This window comes from Malaclemys terrapin, chromosome 10 (genome assembly GCF_027887155.1).
Source record: "Malaclemys terrapin pileata isolate rMalTer1 chromosome 10, rMalTer1.hap1, whole genome shotgun sequence".
Classification (NCBI taxonomy): Eukaryota; Metazoa; Chordata; order Testudines; family Emydidae; genus Malaclemys; species Malaclemys terrapin.
This window is the reverse complement of record NC_071514.1, coordinates 73,295,556-73,313,331: the sequence shown is the minus strand read 5'-3', so window position 1 is coordinate 73,313,331 and position 17,776 is coordinate 73,295,556. Positions and strand designations below refer to the sequence as shown.

Genomic DNA, 17,776 nt, shown 5'->3' with positions numbered 1-17,776 from the left:
GATAGGGTGGCTGGGCCCGATTGAGCCCCTCCCCTGCTCCCCCCTCCTCCTGGCTCAGCACTCTGTGGGGGAGGGGCTATGCACACGGCAGCGCAGCAGCCTGCTCCACGTGGAGCCAGTGGCTCGAGCAGCATGGTGGTAAGGGGAGTCCCGGGGGGGCAGCCAGGGAGCAGAGAGAGGTTTCGATGAGTCGGAAGTTATGTGGGGGGGGGGGGCTTCCAGGGGGCGGGGGTGTGGAGAGGGATCAGAGCAGTCAGGGGACAGGGAACAGGGGGGTTGGATGGGTCGGGGTTCTGTGAGGGGGGCTGGGGTGTGGAGAGGGATCAGAGCAGTCAGGGGACAGGGAGCAGGGGGATTGGATGGGTCGGGGTTCTGTGGCAGGGCTGTCAGGGGGCAGGGATGTGGAGAGGGATTGGGGCGGTCACGGGACAGGCAGCGTTTGGATAGGTGTGGGAGTCCCGGGGATCTGGCGGGGTCGGGGGCGTGGATAGGAGTCAGAACAGACAGGGGACAGGTAGGGAGTGGAGTCCTATGGGGACAGTTGGGGGGGGGTGTCTCAGGAGGGGGCAGTCGGGGACAAGGACAAGGGAGGCTTAGATAGGGGGTGGAGTCCCAGGGGTGGTTACAGGCAGGGGTCCCGGGAGGGGGCGATCAGGGGACAAGGAGCAGGGGGGGGGTTGGATGTGTTGGGGGTTCAGTAGGGGGCGGGAAGTGGGAGGGAGTGGCTAGGGGGTGGGGCGGGGCAGGGCATGGCTCCCTCCCCCCCTCCCCCCCCAAGTGTCCTCTTTTTTGAAAGTTCAAATATGGTAACCCTAAGTGAACCTAGACCATCGCTCACAGGTATTTGTCCAACCTGTTCTTTAAAAACCTCCAATGACAGGGATTCCAGAACCTCCCTTGGAAGCCTGCTCCAGTACTTAACTATCCTTATAGTTAGAAAGATTTTCTTAATATATAACCTAGACCTCCCTTGCTGCAGCTTTAGTGGATTACTTTTTGTCCTACTTCCAGTGGACATGGAGAACAATTGATCACAGTCCTCTTTGTAACAGCCCTTAACATATCTGAAGACTCATCAGGTTCCCCCTCAGTTTAATTTTCTCCAGACTAAACATGTCTAGTTTTTTTAACCTTTCCTCATAGGTCAGGTTCTCTAAACCTTTTATCCTTTTTGTTGATCTCCTCTGGACTCTCCCCAATTTGTCCACATCTTTCCAAAAGTGTGTCCAATTCTGGGTGCCACGGTACCCAGCTGAGCCCTCATCAGTGCCAAGGAGAGCAGGACAATTGCCTCCAGTGTCTTGCATACAACGCTCAAATTAACACACCCAGAATATTAGCTTTTTTTGCAACTTCATCACATTGTTGAATTATATTCAATTTGTGATCCTCTATAACTCCCAGATCCTTTTCAGCACTACTACCACATACCCACATCCCAAGCAGGATGGGTAATTAATGATTTTTTTAAATAATTAAAAAAAAATGTAAAAAGTTTTATTTTATTATTTAAACTATAATATGTTTATTTTTAAAAATAAACCTTTTAAAATGAAAGCTAAATACAACACAAAATATGTTAAGACCTAATTATAATTTTGTTGTAAATGTGAAACATGTTTTGATAAGAAAAGGTTTATATATTCAAAACATTTCAGGTTTTGTTTAATAAAAAATAAATGTTATATGCAGTTTTGTGTTTAATTAAATTCCAGTTACCATCCTAATGCAGCATGATAAATCATGAACAAAAAAGTTAATTACCAAGTAAATAATATATCATTCACTGTTTTCTAACCTACTGAAAATGTACAATTAATAATCATCTGAAAATATTAAGCTATATAATTGTTTAAATCAATGTATATAGTTCGCTAGGTAGCAAAAAGATTTACCAAATCTAGCATAAAGGTTCTATTTAGTTGTAAATAAACATGTTTTAATAGTTATATCAACCAATGAGAATTCTTCAGAAAGTAACTGAAATACAAGTGGAAAAGTTGATCAATTATTTAAATGGAGGCTTTCCATGTGGTGATTTAAATGACCTTGATTTAAATCAATTCATCCTGCAATTAAACGATAACATGGTTAAAGCCTCTTTATGGGTGCAACTTTATGGAAAATTCTAGGGAACTATTAAAATATCAACAACAGAAAATGTTACCATGGATATAAACCCCTATAATCACTTTGAAAAACAGTCTATGTATCATACCCAAAACAATGGCCCACAGTGCTCGTCAGGACAGCCTTCCCCTTTGGTCACGTCCATGTGAAAATAATTCAGTTGGAAAGGAGGTGGTGAGGCCTCATTTTAATAATACTTTGACAAATATTACAGTATGCCAATAAATCATGAGGTATAAATAATTGAAGCTAAACTTGTCAAAATGAAAACAATATTTTGTGATGCAGTATTCTTATTTTGTTAATTTCCTGACTTGCTTATCTGCCAAATTTAATAATCTGCAATGAGTTACTCAGGGATTAGTCTCAATTCACAAGGTCCTGTTCTGTGTAATTAGAATGCAAGATAGAAATCTAATATTGGAAGTGCTTCTTCCAAACAATTTTCCTCAGCAGCTTCATCATTAATTGAAATATTTTGTTCTTTAATAGCACTGTATTTCTTTAGCAGCATTTTTGCATTTTGTATTGACTCATGATTTGGATCATTTGAGGACAGGCAAAACTCCATCTACTGATAAAGTCACCACTGTAAGAAGATAACAAGGACACCAATTGATTTCACAAACAACTGCTTCACTACTATTAGCTTGCACCTATTAAATTAAGAGTCACTGAAAGCAGAGAACTGTCAACCTATACTCCTGAAGAATCCAATTTTTAAATATAATGCATTTCAAACATTTACTAACCAATTGATGTTTGACTCAATATTAAGTTGTTCAGCGGGTATTAAGAACACAAAAAATGTTATTTTTTTTCCAGTCGATACTTTCAACAAGATTTCTCACTTTTTATTGGATTATTTTCAAATTATTCAATGCACTATGGAATTCAAAACCTTAACAAATACACAAGCAGCTAAAACCACTCAATCTCTGCATTATGATAGGATTACATTACTTAAAACCTTTATTGACCCGCATTACTACCTGTGGTTGCTTCTGCTGTTCCTGATGCAGCCTGTGGATTCAAATGTTCCCTGACCATCTTCTGTAGGGATCGCATGAAAACTGAAATCAGTCTGTCTATGTAGCTTGGATTGTTACTGCATGCAGACTTCAGAATCATTAAAGTACCTAAGATATAAATAAAAACTCTTTAAAGGCAACTAAAATTATCATTCATACTTTGAGTAACCAGATGAACATAAGAACAGCCATACTGGGTCAGACCAAAGGTCCATCTATCCCAGTATCCTATCCTCTGACAGTGGCCAATGCCAGTTGCCCCAAAGGGAATGAACAGAACAGGTAATCATCAAGTGATCCATCCCCTGTTGCCCAATCCCAGCTTCTGGCAAACAGAGGCTAGGGACAACATGCCCTATTTTGAGTAAACTAAATTCTGTACTTGTCCTATGAAAGGACAGTCAGAGTGCTCTACTTTTGGAAAGTTGTGTCCTACCTTGGATATTCAGCTATCCCGGTTACAAAGACAGGAAATCTATGTAGATACATGATGGAAAAGGCTAGCAAACCAAGATTAATTGCAATATTTTTCTATTTAGCTCTCTCAAAGCATTCCTTGCTACTCAGTCAGAAGCTCAGTTTTGCAATAGAAATACCCTAAATATATCTAATAGTTGACTCTTGCCTTGTTAAATGGCATTTTTCATGCCTTGGAACAGTGTCAGTTCTTAAATCCCATAATATGAAAATAAAGCATCATACTTGTTGGACATATAGATTAATCCTCCCAGAATGTCATTAGTTTCATATATCAGTTACTAAGTAGATAAGAAATTAAAAGGGTACAAACTTGAGCTATGCAGGAGCTGTCATTTAGTATTAAAGACACTTCCTAAGTATCTGTATTAGAACAAATACGTATTTTTCTCCTCAGACTGTATATTTGTTAATAATGCCTGTGCACATATATTGGATATAAATGTAGCGATTGATGCGCCTCTGAAGTATGTTGGTGTTCATGTACGGCAGCTGATTTTACAAGGTATATAGCAACACTTGTCCTCACACAGTATACATATAGATTAGAAACCCTATTCTGGCAGTAACAACCAACCATTTCCCACTTTTCTGCATCTTTATAATTCATCAAATAACCCACAGCAATATTTAGAGTTTCAGTGTTTTATTAACAGACAGAATGACTGCTTTGAAAGCTTTACCTTATTTTGTCCCTCCTTTTCTGCCCCTCACAAATTTGCCTGAACTTTGGTATCTTTTAAGAGTCTCTTTTTTTTAATAAAGCATCGATAAGATATAGACTGACTCAAGGAAAACAGTAGAATCTAACCTTGGAGTGTGCTCTGGACAAATGATAAAAAGTCTCTTTCTTGGTTAGTGTGTTGTACAGCACATCCTGACACCTGACAAATAGGCAATTCCCTAAGTGAAATTACACCTGTCTGCACAGATCACAAACTAGGATAGTGAAGGACATTTGCCATTTAAAGCAGCAAGCTTTTCTAACTTGTGTAATTTCAAGTCTGCATTATTGACAGAACCAATTCTGAGCCAAACTTGGTATGACTAGTCAAACTGTCTAATCATTCCAACATATCTCAGTTGTAGTCAAGCGTTCAGACAAGAACCAAAAGGGAGATTAGTTCCATGGTAGTTTAATCAATGTAAATAAATAGTGAACTAGAAATGCATTTGAGCTTTTCAAAACTGTGCTTAATAAAAATACATTCAGAAATGTTACCTTCTGAAAAGAGTCTACTGTATATGAGATTCTTCACTTATTCAGAATCCAAGTTCTAAATAAGACTCTTATGTGATTTAAATCAGCTAACATTACGATGCTTTCAACAAACTGGTGCTTGTATTCCAAAGAAAAATACTGGACAAAAAACGTTTAAGTGTATTTATTTCACTTTTTTAAAAAACCCATGATCTTATGCCCCAAAAATAGTAACTGCAGGATTTTTGCTGCTCCAATTGAAATTTCCAATAGCTTTTACTTTACATCATTGTTACTTTAAACACCTTTTCTCGTTCCTACGTGCCCTTAGTAACTAAGACACCTATCCAGCCACCAGTATCCATTTTCAATACTTATCTTCAAGCCAGCTGCTTGGAAATGACAGAATGCAATGAGCCCTGTAGTCTTATTCCTCAAGGCTGTCAGCCTTCATCCCAAGGTCATGTCTACATCCAGATTTCCCAAGGCAGCACACAGCACTATCTACACGGCTATCAACCCCCTTACAGAAAATAAAATAAAACCTAATGACAATGAACACGCTAATTAGAGAGCCAATCTATAGACATGTATGAGAGGAACGAGAAACTCACCAAAGAGTTGGGAAGGATTAGCATTAGTGGCTTTTTCATAATTAGTAAGTCCTTCATAAATAACCTTCCCGACTGCAGCATATAGGCATTCCAGTTCTTCATATTTTGACGCTACACTTGAAGTACCTGAGACAGAGTTGACAACATAAAAACCAAATAAGTTTTAGAATATTATAATTATTAAAACAGCACAAGGGGCTCTCTCTGAACCTTCCGTACTTGCATGTAAAAAAACCTTTATCTATTATACAACCACTGTGGCCTCTGTGTTGGGTATCACTTCCCCAGTATGCTCACTAAAATTTTCCTAGTAATGCGATGGTCTCGATTAAATTTAGTAGTGCTATGACAGGACTTATCCTTGTCAAGTGTTCCATATTACCTAAAGCCTCTCTTTACACCCGATTTCCCTTTCTTGTCTTAGTAAAACAGTGATGTTCAACTACTGAAAAACAGCATTTTTCAAAGCAGAAAAATGGTCATTGCAAAAGACATTAAATTTATAGCAGGCATTTCTTGAGTCAAAGTAATGACTGCCACAGGTTATTAAGTTTTTATGTCAATGGCTAATGAAGTATTCCACATGATTACTTATTTCAACTTTTTTTTTTTTTTTTTTTTTTAAGCGGAGGTTGAAAGTGCAAGCTAAAATGGACCATAAAATGCAGAACACATAAAACAGAAGATTAGCATATTCAGAAATGTCTCCCTGCTCCCCTTCCCGCCCCCCACAACCACTTAAGTTATGCAGTGATAAAAGAAAAAGGAGGAGGAAAATACCACATACTTGGTTCTGTAGGGAATATACTCATTAAGCGAGAGAGTAGACTGTGGACAGCCCTCAAAACCTTGGTGTTTCCACATGTCATACAAGCAGCGACTCCTCGTTGCAGAGGTTTGAAGCTGCTAAGGATAGCTGGTGACTGCAGTACAGTTAATAGGAAACTTAGGACCTCTAACCCAGTGCAAATGTTGGCAAAGTTGGCCTGATTGGGCTGTTCCTAGAAGAACACGTATAGTGGAAAAAACAACAAACAAAAGAGCATTAGACTTGTTAGCTCATATTAAACCTGTGTGAAATCAACAACAACATGATTCCAGGCTTCCATATTACAAGAGTTTCAATTCTGTTTTCTTACACCAGCCATGTTTTCCAGATCTGCAAAATATGAGACACTGGAAGCCACTAACTACCTATTTGCATACTTTTAATATTACAGGAGTGGTGAAAGCAGAGAAGAAAGTGGCTCTCACCCTTGCCTGGCTAGAAACTGCTTGGAACAATGGGCTACATTATATTTGCCTGTGGAAATACCTTAAAGAGAAAGATATTGAAGAGAAGGTATAAAACAGCTTATTTTGATGGACTTTTAAAAGAAGTGCTTATGAGAAATGGGTGCTTCAAGCCCAGAAACAGGATGTCTGAAACTAAACTAATCTAATGAATGGAAAATACAAGATTTTGCTAGCCCTGTCTGTCTCCCATCCTAAAACATAACCACTGTTACAGTGAATTAGGCTGTATGACTTCACCTAATAGAAAGCAGAAGAATATTATTCATTATTTGGATTACTGTAGTGCCTAGGAGCCCTAATGCTAGGTGCTGTGCAAAACACAGAACAAAAGGACAGTCCCTGTACCAAAGAGCTTACCATCTAAATGTTATATAAGCAATAGGGCCACCCACCTTCCTGCCTGTTTGTTTTTTGGCCTACTAGCTGCTGGATGGAGCGAGCTTTGCCTTTTCCAACTCATTATCCTGTAGGCATCACAAATAAGCAAGTAGAAGATTTGCAAGAGATGACAAACTGGAAGACTTCTTCAGAGCACTGGAGGGAGTTACAACAGACTGCAGTTCAACAACTGGAAGTCCCAGATGGCCTGGTTCTCTCAATTGCTCATGCAAGTAAAATTTGCCATCCTAACCATTACTCTACATTCTTATATTTATCTGGAAAGGGGTAACAATCTCCAGGACTCCACTCCTGAGCAAGGACTTGAATCCAGGTCACCCCGCTGCCAGTGAGTACCCTAACTGCCAGGCTGTAGGGTATTCTGAGATGGGGGGGTCTCACCTTTCCCGTTGAATCTTTGTATAAAATACTTGAGTAATCATTGGGCCAGAAACAGAGAATGACTCTATAGCCCAGTGGTCAGAGGACTTGCCTCATCTGGGAGGAGGACTTACTTGGTTCGTAGGTCTACTTCACTGAATATTTAAGTATTTTATAAAAAGTGGAACAGCTTTATCAGGAGAAATTGAGAGACACCCTTCCCCAGAATACCCTGGAGGTTAGGCACTCATGTGGGGAAGAGGGGTGGAATAGTGGTTCAAGGTCTCTGTTCTGGAACATCAATTCAAATCTGGACCTCCCACATCCCAGGTGAGTGGCCTAATCACTGGGCTAAATGTTATAAGGGGGCACCACTACTACTACCACCACCTATTTCTCTTGCTCCGCCTCCAGTTTTGGTGCTTAAATCCCCCTTGTGAATATAGTCTGAAAAATTGAAACAAGAGGCTTCATTCATGTTGAAAAACTTTGTTCCAAGATCTCTCATTTGTTTCAACAAACAATTCACTAAAATTGTCCCTAAACTGCATTTTTCAGTGAAAAAAGTTACCACTATAAAACTTGACCCAGCTTTAGTCCTCAGTACAAGCCTCTGCATCTTCTATTCACAGAAATATTCAAGTGCGGTCTTCTTTTACCCAAGTCCTGTTGATATTTCTGCTCAGCCACCAATACCTCATAAAGCCTGCACTCACAAATATATTTCCATTGGAATTACTGAGACCAAGAAAGGTGGGTGGGAGACAATTCTGACACAAGGCTGAATATGTTATGGTGTTTCATTTGTAGGACTGAAGAGAAAATGATGTGCTGAATAGTGGTTAAGTAATTGTGGTTGTTCTATTCAGTGTGGATAATATTTGCTATTGAAGTGCTGGATTTTAATGGGAATTCTCATTAGTTAAGTAGTACTGTATTTTTGAAAAGCATAAGTAGAGTTTTGAGTAATGAATAATGATGAAGCATCATCAACTACAGAGGTTTAAAGCCAAATGTACACGGGTATATAGAAATAACAGCATTAACCACCTTTAAACAGAGGTAAACTAAACCAGTCCCAGTGGTAGGAGGAGAAAATTATTAAAGTGGCTACCTTTTAAAAATAAGATTACCCAAGCAACTATCTTCATACCAGTAATGTACAGTATCTAAACATCTGTCAAACAATGTTTAGAAAAAGGAATTATGGTAAAAGTATTCTTTAAAAATCTTAAATTCATTTACTACTGCAGAGAAGTAGGATTTGCCACTGCTTTATTCCACAGTAGGAAACCAAAAAGTGATCCTAATATATTTACCACAATAAGAAAGTTCATACTTTCTTGTGGACCCGACATTTTTCTCCGACACTACTTACTTCAGTAGTATGGTACAAAAAACTTCGTTTATAGTATTGTAAGATTATATGGCATACTGCCATGTAATATATTAAAAATAGGGATATCAAATTACTAAAAATATAGTCACAATTAAATCACGAGATTAAAAAAATAGTTGCGATTAATTGCTGTTTTAATTGCACTGTTAAACAATAATACAATACCAATTTAAATTGATTATAAATATTTTGGCGATTTTTCTACATTTTCAAATATATTGATTGTATTCTGTGTTGCAATTGAAAAGTGTAGAGTGCTCATACTAATATATAGAACATTTTAATTACAAAAAGTTTTTTTCAATTCACCTCATACAAGTGCTGTAGTGCAATCTCTTTATCGTGAAAGTGCAACTTACAAATGCAGATTTTAACATAACTGCACTCAAAAAACAAAACAATGTAAAACTTTAGCGCCTACAAATCCACTCAGTCCTCCTTCTTGTTGAGCCAATCGCTAAGACAAATAAGTCTGTTTACATTTACCTGCCCACTTATTTACAATATCACCTGAAAATGAGAACAAGCGTTTGAATGGCACTGTTGTAGCCAGCGCTGCAAGGTATTTACATGCCAGATGGCATACGAATGTTTAGCATGTCTGGCATGTAAATACCTTGTAGCGCTGACTACAACAGTGCCATTCGAATGCCTGTTCTCATTTTCAGGTGATATTGTAAATAAGAAGCGGGCAGGTAAATGTAAACAAACTCATTTGTCTTAGCGATTGGCTCAACAAGAAGTAGGACTGAGTGGATTTGTAGGCGCTAAAGTTTTACATTGTTTTGTTTGAGTGCAGTTATATTAAAAAAAATTAAATACATGTAAGTATTCTAATTATTAATACATTTAAATTGGTATTCTATTATTGTTTAATAGTTCAATTAAAACTGCAATTAATCACGACTTTTTTAAAATCTAGTTAATTTGTTTTACCTTAATCGCATGCATGAACTGTGATTGACAGCCCTAATTAAAAACTTCACTGTTAAGTATAGAATGCCAACTGTTCACTAAGACAAGGTGGGTGTTATCTTTTATTAGACCAACTTCTGTCAGTGAGAAAGACAAGCTTTTAGGCTACAAAGAGTCTTCTTCAGGCCTGTACCACCAACAACTCCTTGCACCAGTCGTTTCCCCACCACCTTTGTCCCAGTTTTCCTACTCGCCATCCCCAGACCAGATTCCTCAACACTCTGCATTCCAGTCAGACTGCCTCCTCCCTTCTCCTTCATCCTGCTTGGGCGCCAGCAAAGGAAGCAGTGAGAACAATTTCCATGCTCTTAATTCTGATGCGGGGTGTCTCAGCGGCCCGCAGCTGCCCGGAGGGGCAGTTGTAGAGACAGTCCTGCAGCCCTAGGCTGGAGCATGTCCAGCACAGACAGAATCTTCAGAGACTTTAGTTGCCAAACGTTTATAAGTCTCTATTGAGCATGTGCAAACAGATCCATAAGCTTATTTGTTTCCTTTATTTTGTTTCTATCCATTTCATATGTAGTATTTACATTGCACGTTAGAACAAATATCAGTTTTAATGACTCTACAAAGAAACTAAATTATTTAACAATACTAGCATTGCTACAAATGCTTGACAGAAAGAATCTAACATTTATTAACGTGCACTTCCGTTCTCAAATGTTGACTTTTACCTAAATCCTCTTGTCAAGAAAAGTGACAAGAATAATTACTCAAAAAAACCTATAAATCAATTTCATTAGTTCTAGTAATGACAGTGATTAAACTAGTAATTAAATGGACCAACATTTAATTTAAAATTCTCTACAACATTGTGCTATCTTCAATATATAGTCTAAACCTAAGAGCTGCATATTATAAGTAAAATATATCTCTCGGATACTGGCTAATCAAGAAATAGGTAAATTGTTAAAGACCTTCAATATCTTATTAAGCCAGTACTCAATTATGTCCTGTGTTACTGAATCTTAAAGCTCTACAAGGCTGGAATGTAACTTACCACAGTCATTAGCAATTTATCAAACCACTGCAGTTTGAGTTCTGATTTTGGCCACATATCTGGTCGTAAAGCTGTCTTCAAAAGGTTAACGCAGCGTCGAGACAGCAATTCTCCAGGAGATCCAGCAGTGTTTGAGTTGTCATTTACCTAGCAATTAATCAAAATTATTGCAGAATGACAACCATTTATAACTCATTAATTTTTTTACACATCCTATGTAAGCATATCATTGTCTAGTTTTGGAAAGGCTTAGCTAAAGTAACTATACCAATACAGTCACAGTACTGTATTACTCAAAAGGCTAGTATTGTATTTACATACAAACTGTTTTTAAGATATTAACCAATTTACCTAGTCTGAAAAAATTTTCAAAGGGATGTCAGGTTGCAACAATATTTTATAATTTATTTTGCTAAGAATACAGCTGAGCAGACAATTCACAGGAACTATTTTGACTAATTTAAATTGTCATGTTCACAATTTGTCAATGAGCAGTTTAAAGTTCTTTAGTTTATTCACATTTAAAATTTTTGTGTGGGTAACATTTTCAAAAGCATCTCAGTGGCTTAGGAGTCTAAGTCACATTTTCAAAGTCGCACTTAAGAGACTACATCTCGGTGAAAGTCAGTAGGACTTTGTTTTCTCACCCATTGATCATGAGATTTAGGCATGTAGAAACCTAAGTAATAACTGCTCTAGTTTTGTTCCAAAATATATTTTTATATCTCAAAAACCAAGTCAATTTTAAGTTCTTTACATCTAAATGTCTCTTGTCAGCTATACAGACATCTCAAAGTAGAGCTACAAAGATATGGATCATGAATATTTTTAATAAAAATTTACATAAAAATCAGCATAACCCTATTTTTTCATATGAACTTTTCATACCAATTTCCAAACTTTTCAGAAGACGACAGCCATTGTTAAAGTTTATACATTTATCCCAGAGTGAAAATAATGCTGTATAATAAAAGGTTATTTGCATTTTTTAACACTAATGAAGCATTGGTACATGCATTTCAGAATCAGACCGTACCTGGCAGGCAATTCTAATGAGGAAGTTTACCACAGTATCTGTATGCTGCTTGTCAATTGGCTTAGAAAGAAGTGCATCAGCTCCTGGCAACGACTGAGTACGTCCAAATACCTGTGCACACAATTGTTGCTCAATAAAAGAGGGGTAATGGTATATAATAAATTGTGCTTAAATAATAATATAAAGCACAACTATGAATGAATCTTAGTTTAACAGTGAGCAGGCTACAAAATTATGAAAGAAAATTAACATTAAGGTTACTTAAGCTTAAAATTGCTTGTTATAAGAACAAAAGGAAACTGAATATTTCTTACTGCACTTATTGCCCCAGTAGCTGTCCTGAATCGTTTCACCTCTTGACCAGAATCAACAGACAATCCTCTTTTAACAGAAGATGAGGCAGAACTTGCTCCTTCTCCACTTGCACTTGGATCCATATCTGAATCTGGCTGAAATATCAGTGATACACACATTTAAAAAAAAATCATGACAACATTTTGAGGTTCACCTAGACAGCTACTATTCCTACCTGTTGATCTTTAATTCTCTGCAATTCCCATTTGATGACTACTTCAGCAAGGTCCACAGCCAGTTTTCTTTGTTCAATGGTAACACTGGGAGTGAAACCCAACCTCTGCATGGCACTAACCATATGCTGCACCAAATGGTGTCTTACGGGGTAATAAACCTGTAGAAATGGATTCATAAATGTGTTACATATAAACTAATTATATTCTACATATTCCCTAACACACAGAAAACAGAATGGTAAATTAATTGCCTTTAAGCCAAGAGTTGGTTATATCTATACCATGCTCATTCCTCTAGAATTTTAAGACCAGAAGCTGGTACTTTGTTTTACCAAACATTCCTGACCAGATTTTCCCTGACCCACAGGTAATCCAGACTAAGGCTACAGCTACACTAGAGAGTGTACAGCAGTACACCAATGCAGCTGCGCTCCTGCAAGCTCTCTAATGTAGCTGCTCTAAGCCAACAGAAGAGAGCTCTCCCGTCTGCTTAACTACTCCCCTCCCACAAGGGGCGGTAGCTATGTCAGTGGAAGAAGCTCTCCTACTGACATGGCGCTGTCCACACGGGTGCTTATGTCAGTGTAATTTATGTCACTCGGGCTGTAATTTATTCACCCCCCGACTGACAAATTATGCCAACATAAGGTGTAATACAGACATAGCCTAAGAATCATACCTATCCAGTGTTTCATTTTGGAAACAAACCACTCCAAACTTCACTTTCAGTGTTGCTTTCAAATGTTTTACTAGCACTTCAGTTGGCTTCCTATTTACACTATTTCATACCGTGTGCAAGCTAATTTTAAAAGTGCTTTTGGACCAAGACCAAGCTGACCCTTTGCTTACGTTAAATTGGTATTTCAGGCACTTGTGTGCTTTTGGGAACACGACCTTTGAACCACCATGTATGGGTGGAGGAGGCTTTAACCAACAAAAAGCAATGCAGAGGGCATGTGAGTAGAAAAGGGAAAGATGAAACAATGTAAAAGCAGTTAGAAGAGACAGAGGCATTTCAGAATTGGCCAGATATATTGTTACATTAACAGCAAACAGTTTCAGCTTTAAACGTTTGTAGTGTGCACATGTGCATAGAGAACCATCTCCTTTAAATATTTGTTCTCTGCTGTATAATTTGGATCTCACTAATTTTTATTTAGTCTGTATTATATCTCGTAGGCATCTAGGATAATTTAGCCAATTGTTCAGTTGGTCACTGTATACATACCTTGAAATGCTGTACTATTAAATGCAAAATATGGACCAGTTGTGGAACTGTATGGCCCTCTTCTACAATGATTTTTCGTGTCCAATGAGTCAGCATCTGATGTCCATCCTCCATTCGAGCAGGCACAGCTGGAGTTAGAATAGCCATTGCTTGCCTGACAATTGCTCGAGCCTCCATTGCATGAGCTTTTAGAAGACTGTGAAAAACCTAAAAAAAAAAAAGGAGTGATCCTCTTAAACATGGTACAAACCTCTTCTTCTAAAGAATACAGCTTTTCAAGACCTTTTTCCTTGAATAAACGGCAGTTTCACTCCCTTGTCCTACCTGATATCCTGTTTTTCCCCAGTGTCTGATGTTAAGTTTTCTTATAATCTCTCCCCCACGAATCCCTTGATCTCTTTCTCAAACACCATTCTTTCAAATGATACTGCTAATGCCCTGATTCTAAGAGACCTCTAAATATTACCTGCTTCTTCACTGCCTCATCTCCCTTATTCACCCATCTCTAAACTCTTTGAAAGTGTCATCTATGCTCACTATCTTGAATTGCCTGCATCTCTCTCCTTTACACCTGTCAGTTACCTTCTACTCTCTTCATATTCTAAAACTGCCCTGAAAGTTACCAATGATCTTCTCCATGTTAAGTCCAATTCAAATTTTTCCAAGTTCTTTTTGCTGCCTTCATTCATACAATATCAGGGTTGGAAGGGACCTCAGGAGGTCATCTAGTCCAACCCCTTGCTCAAAGCAGGACCAATTCCTGGACAGATTTTTGCCCCAGCTCCCTAAATGGCCCCCTGAAGGATTGAACTCACAACCCTGGGTTTAGCAGGTCAATGCTCAAACCACTGAGCTATCCCTCCAGCAACAAGCCCCTCTTCCCGCTGAGATTCTCAGGTGACTCTCCTCTCTCACCTACTGCCTTCACTGGTTCCCTTCTTGTAGATACCTCACAAAGTGCTCATCTTTGGCCCGCTCCTTCTATACTTGCTCCCTGGGTGATCTTATCTGCTCTTATGGTTTTAGTTATCACCTGTATAATGATTATTCAAAACTACATCTCCATCCTCCATGACAGGCCCTCCATTACAGTACAAAATAACAGATTAAAGAAAGCATACACCAGAAATAGTACTTATCAGCATCCCTTTAGCATATTAGAGCACAATACCTGCAACACTATCTTCTTATGTATGGCAAATTTTGCAATGATGTGTGCTAAAAGCAAATGTCCACTGTACTTGCACGCTGGGTCCACACATGCCTTAGACAAGAGACAGGGCCAGGCAAAGGTCATCAGGCGTCGTAGTTTGCTGTTCCGATTCTTGTTATTGTCATGAATATGATGTGGGGCATGTTCTACAAGAAGCGTTGCAAATTGCAAGAGATAAATTCTGAGTGAATCCAGCATATCTGCCTGCTTTTCTGGGTCAAGTACCTATTCCCAAGAGTGGAGGGGTAGCAAGATGGGAAGGGAGAAGAGAGAGAAGGGGAAAATAAATAAATAAATAAATAAATAAAAAAAATATCTTCATAAGCTCTACACACATTGTGAACTATATTTGTTCTTGTAGTTGGTAAAGTCTATAAAAAACACATACTTTTACAGGTTGGTATCCGCAGCAACAGATAAGATGACTTTTAGAACAATGTACTTTTATCACCAGCTATCAGCACTCTCCAAAGGAATGGGCAACTGTCCATTTCTCATCTATTGCCCAAATGATCTTTGATTACACTGTATGCACATACATCTACATTTAGGGCCATGTTTTCAAAAGTCTTCTGCACACACAACGGAGGCCAGATTTTTCATAAGAGTTCAGCTCCCACTTTGGCAACTAACTGAAGTGAGCACATTTTTATAATAAGGGGAGCTGAGCACTTCTGAAGATCTGGCCTCCAAAATATCTTCAACAGTGACTATCTTATATTTGCTGTCAGGTATAATAATGAGGCACAAGTCAGTTCTATGACAACTTCAAGAGTCTGTAAAGACTCTTCTTACCAAGAGGTAGGTGATACAGGGGGTTCCTGCAGCAAGCCTTCATTCATAAAGAAATATGTTGAAATCCTAGTGAAGTCACAAGTAACTTGCGTATTTGTAATCTCATTCTAGCTCCTGGTGTATATTTCTCCACAATTCAAAATCATATGAGTCAGTGTAATTGACCACTTATATTTAGAGAAAGCCCTGGCCAGAAGTAGCAAGAATAATTCAGATCAGGATTGAAATGTCAATCAACTTCGGTACATTTATTTTATTTTTCGCCTTTCAATTCTTTAAAGCTAGCAGGGATGGATACCTTTGTTATAAAAACACTGGTGATACTTTCTGGATTATCTCCTTCTGGGTTGGGTGGTCCCAGAAGTTGTTCTCCTTCTGCCTTTTCAAAACTATACAAGAATGCAGGATTCAAGATATGCTGCAGAACCTACAAACCAGAAATGGAAGAAGTTAATAGTATGCTACGGTATTAAGTTCTCTAAATAAAACAATTACTTAATAAAGCTATCTGGATTATTTCTGATTACGGACAAAACCAATGCACTGCAGCTTCAGAGCCTCTTGAAGTTCTCGCTTTCAAACTTAGAGACTGCGTGTAAAAAAGCCTGGACAGATTATTTTTTTTATTGCGGGGGGGGGGGGGTTTCTATGGGGGGACGACACAAAAATTGGCTTCCTAGAAAGGGCAGATTAAGGGTTTGTCTACACAGCCTGCAGTCTGGATGTTTGGTATGGACTACAGAATGCACTAGCACGCTGTGCTGTAACTACCTTTTAGTTCATGCCCGTTGTTGGCCACACGTGGGAGTTAGAGCACAGCATGCTAGTGCACTCTGCAATTCAGTCCAAACTGCAGGGCCACCTAGGCATAACCTAAGAAATGCTCAACTTTGAAAGTTAGAGGAATTGCTGACTCCATCTATTATTGGTCTTCCACGTATATGGTATTTTCACATAATTGGCTCTGCCAATTACTGAACTCCTTTTGACATTTAAGCAAACAAGGTTTGTTGCCCTAGTTCCCAAGATGAGAATTAAACCTAAATATCAGGCTATTTTGATGTAATTGCTTTACTTACCTTGGCTTTCAGCTCATCTCCAAAGTTTGGGTCATTGAAGTCTACAAACCGAAAGAACAGAGCCCGTTTTTGGGAAATACTATAGTTTTTTGGAATTTCTTCTTCCATGTACTCCTTTAAGAAAGTCATATTGCAGAGAAAACGGCCTGTAAAAGCTCGAAGCAGCTGGAAGAGCAATTCTATATCACCATAATTTCTTCTGGAAAAGGAAACAATTAAAACCTCTTGTGAGAAACTGGTATCAGACTATTCTGTTTGATAACTTGGTGGAGGAGTCATCATTGCTTTTAAACATGCACAGTTAAAAAAACCCAGGAGTTGCTAAAAGTAGTCTTGGTTCTAACGGCAGCACGAAGGAGCAACTTTCAGTTTGTTCTTCCACACAGCATTATGCAGCAGTTTTATTTTGAAAGTACAGAAAAGATATACACAAACGGAAAAAAAAATGGATTTGATCAATAAATAGTTCTACATACTTGCAGTAATTCAATAAGCAGTATGCCAGTAGTTTCGGTTCTTTCCAGTTTGTTGCAGCCATATTCTCCTTACGATGTCTTTCTTGAAAAGCTTCGCTTACCCACACACGTCTTAACTGACTCACTAAGGAATGCTGATTTGCCAACCAACATTCATCATTCTTAACTATAATACTTATGATCTGTCAAAAACAAACAAGACAAATCTATGAGACATATATCTCATAATAGCAATCAGAGAGACAAGGTGGGTTAGTTAATATCTTTTATTAGACCAACTTCTGTTGGTAAAAGAGACACTCTTTCGAGCTTATGCAGAGCACTTTTTCTGGTCTGGGAAACAAGTTGTTAACAGGCCACTTCACCTTGAATGGTCCCTTAGAACAGTGGTTGTCAAATTTATTTGTTTGTGCCCCCCCACACCCTTTCTCAGTGTCTGTAGTCCTTTGCGCCCCCTTCCCCTCCGCTCCTTCCACACAAGTACATATACCACCACCCAGCTCTGAAGGCAGCGCAGAGAACAGCAGCTGCTGGCCA

General features: G+C 38.6%; 1 protein-coding gene across 4 annotated transcripts in view; it reads right to left on the bottom strand.

Annotated features, from left to right (window-relative positions):
• The window catches only part of TRRAP (transformation/transcription domain associated protein), a 156,600-nt gene that overhangs the window by 79,311 nt on the left and 59,513 nt on the right, over positions 1–17,776 (bottom strand). For all 4 annotated transcript variants that reach the window (XM_054041328.1, XM_054041327.1, XM_054041329.1 and 1 more), the window contains 12 exons: positions 17,240–17,421; positions 16,764–16,962; positions 15,983–16,111; positions 14,848–15,114; positions 13,677–13,883; positions 12,448–12,606; positions 12,233–12,367; positions 11,919–12,029; positions 10,883–11,029; positions 6,241–6,454; positions 5,454–5,579; positions 3,123–3,269 (listed from right to left, as the gene is read on the bottom strand). In XM_054041328.1, the coding sequence (XP_053897303.1) occupies positions 3,123–3,269; positions 5,454–5,579; positions 6,241–6,454; positions 10,883–11,029; positions 11,919–12,029; positions 12,233–12,367; positions 12,448–12,606; positions 13,677–13,883; positions 14,848–15,114; positions 15,983–16,111; positions 16,764–16,962; positions 17,240–17,421 (2,023 nt within the window). The remainder of the gene's footprint in view (positions 1–3,122; positions 3,270–5,453; positions 5,580–6,240; positions 6,455–10,882; positions 11,030–11,918; positions 12,030–12,232; positions 12,368–12,447; positions 12,607–13,676; positions 13,884–14,847; positions 15,115–15,982; positions 16,112–16,763; positions 16,963–17,239; positions 17,422–17,776) is intronic.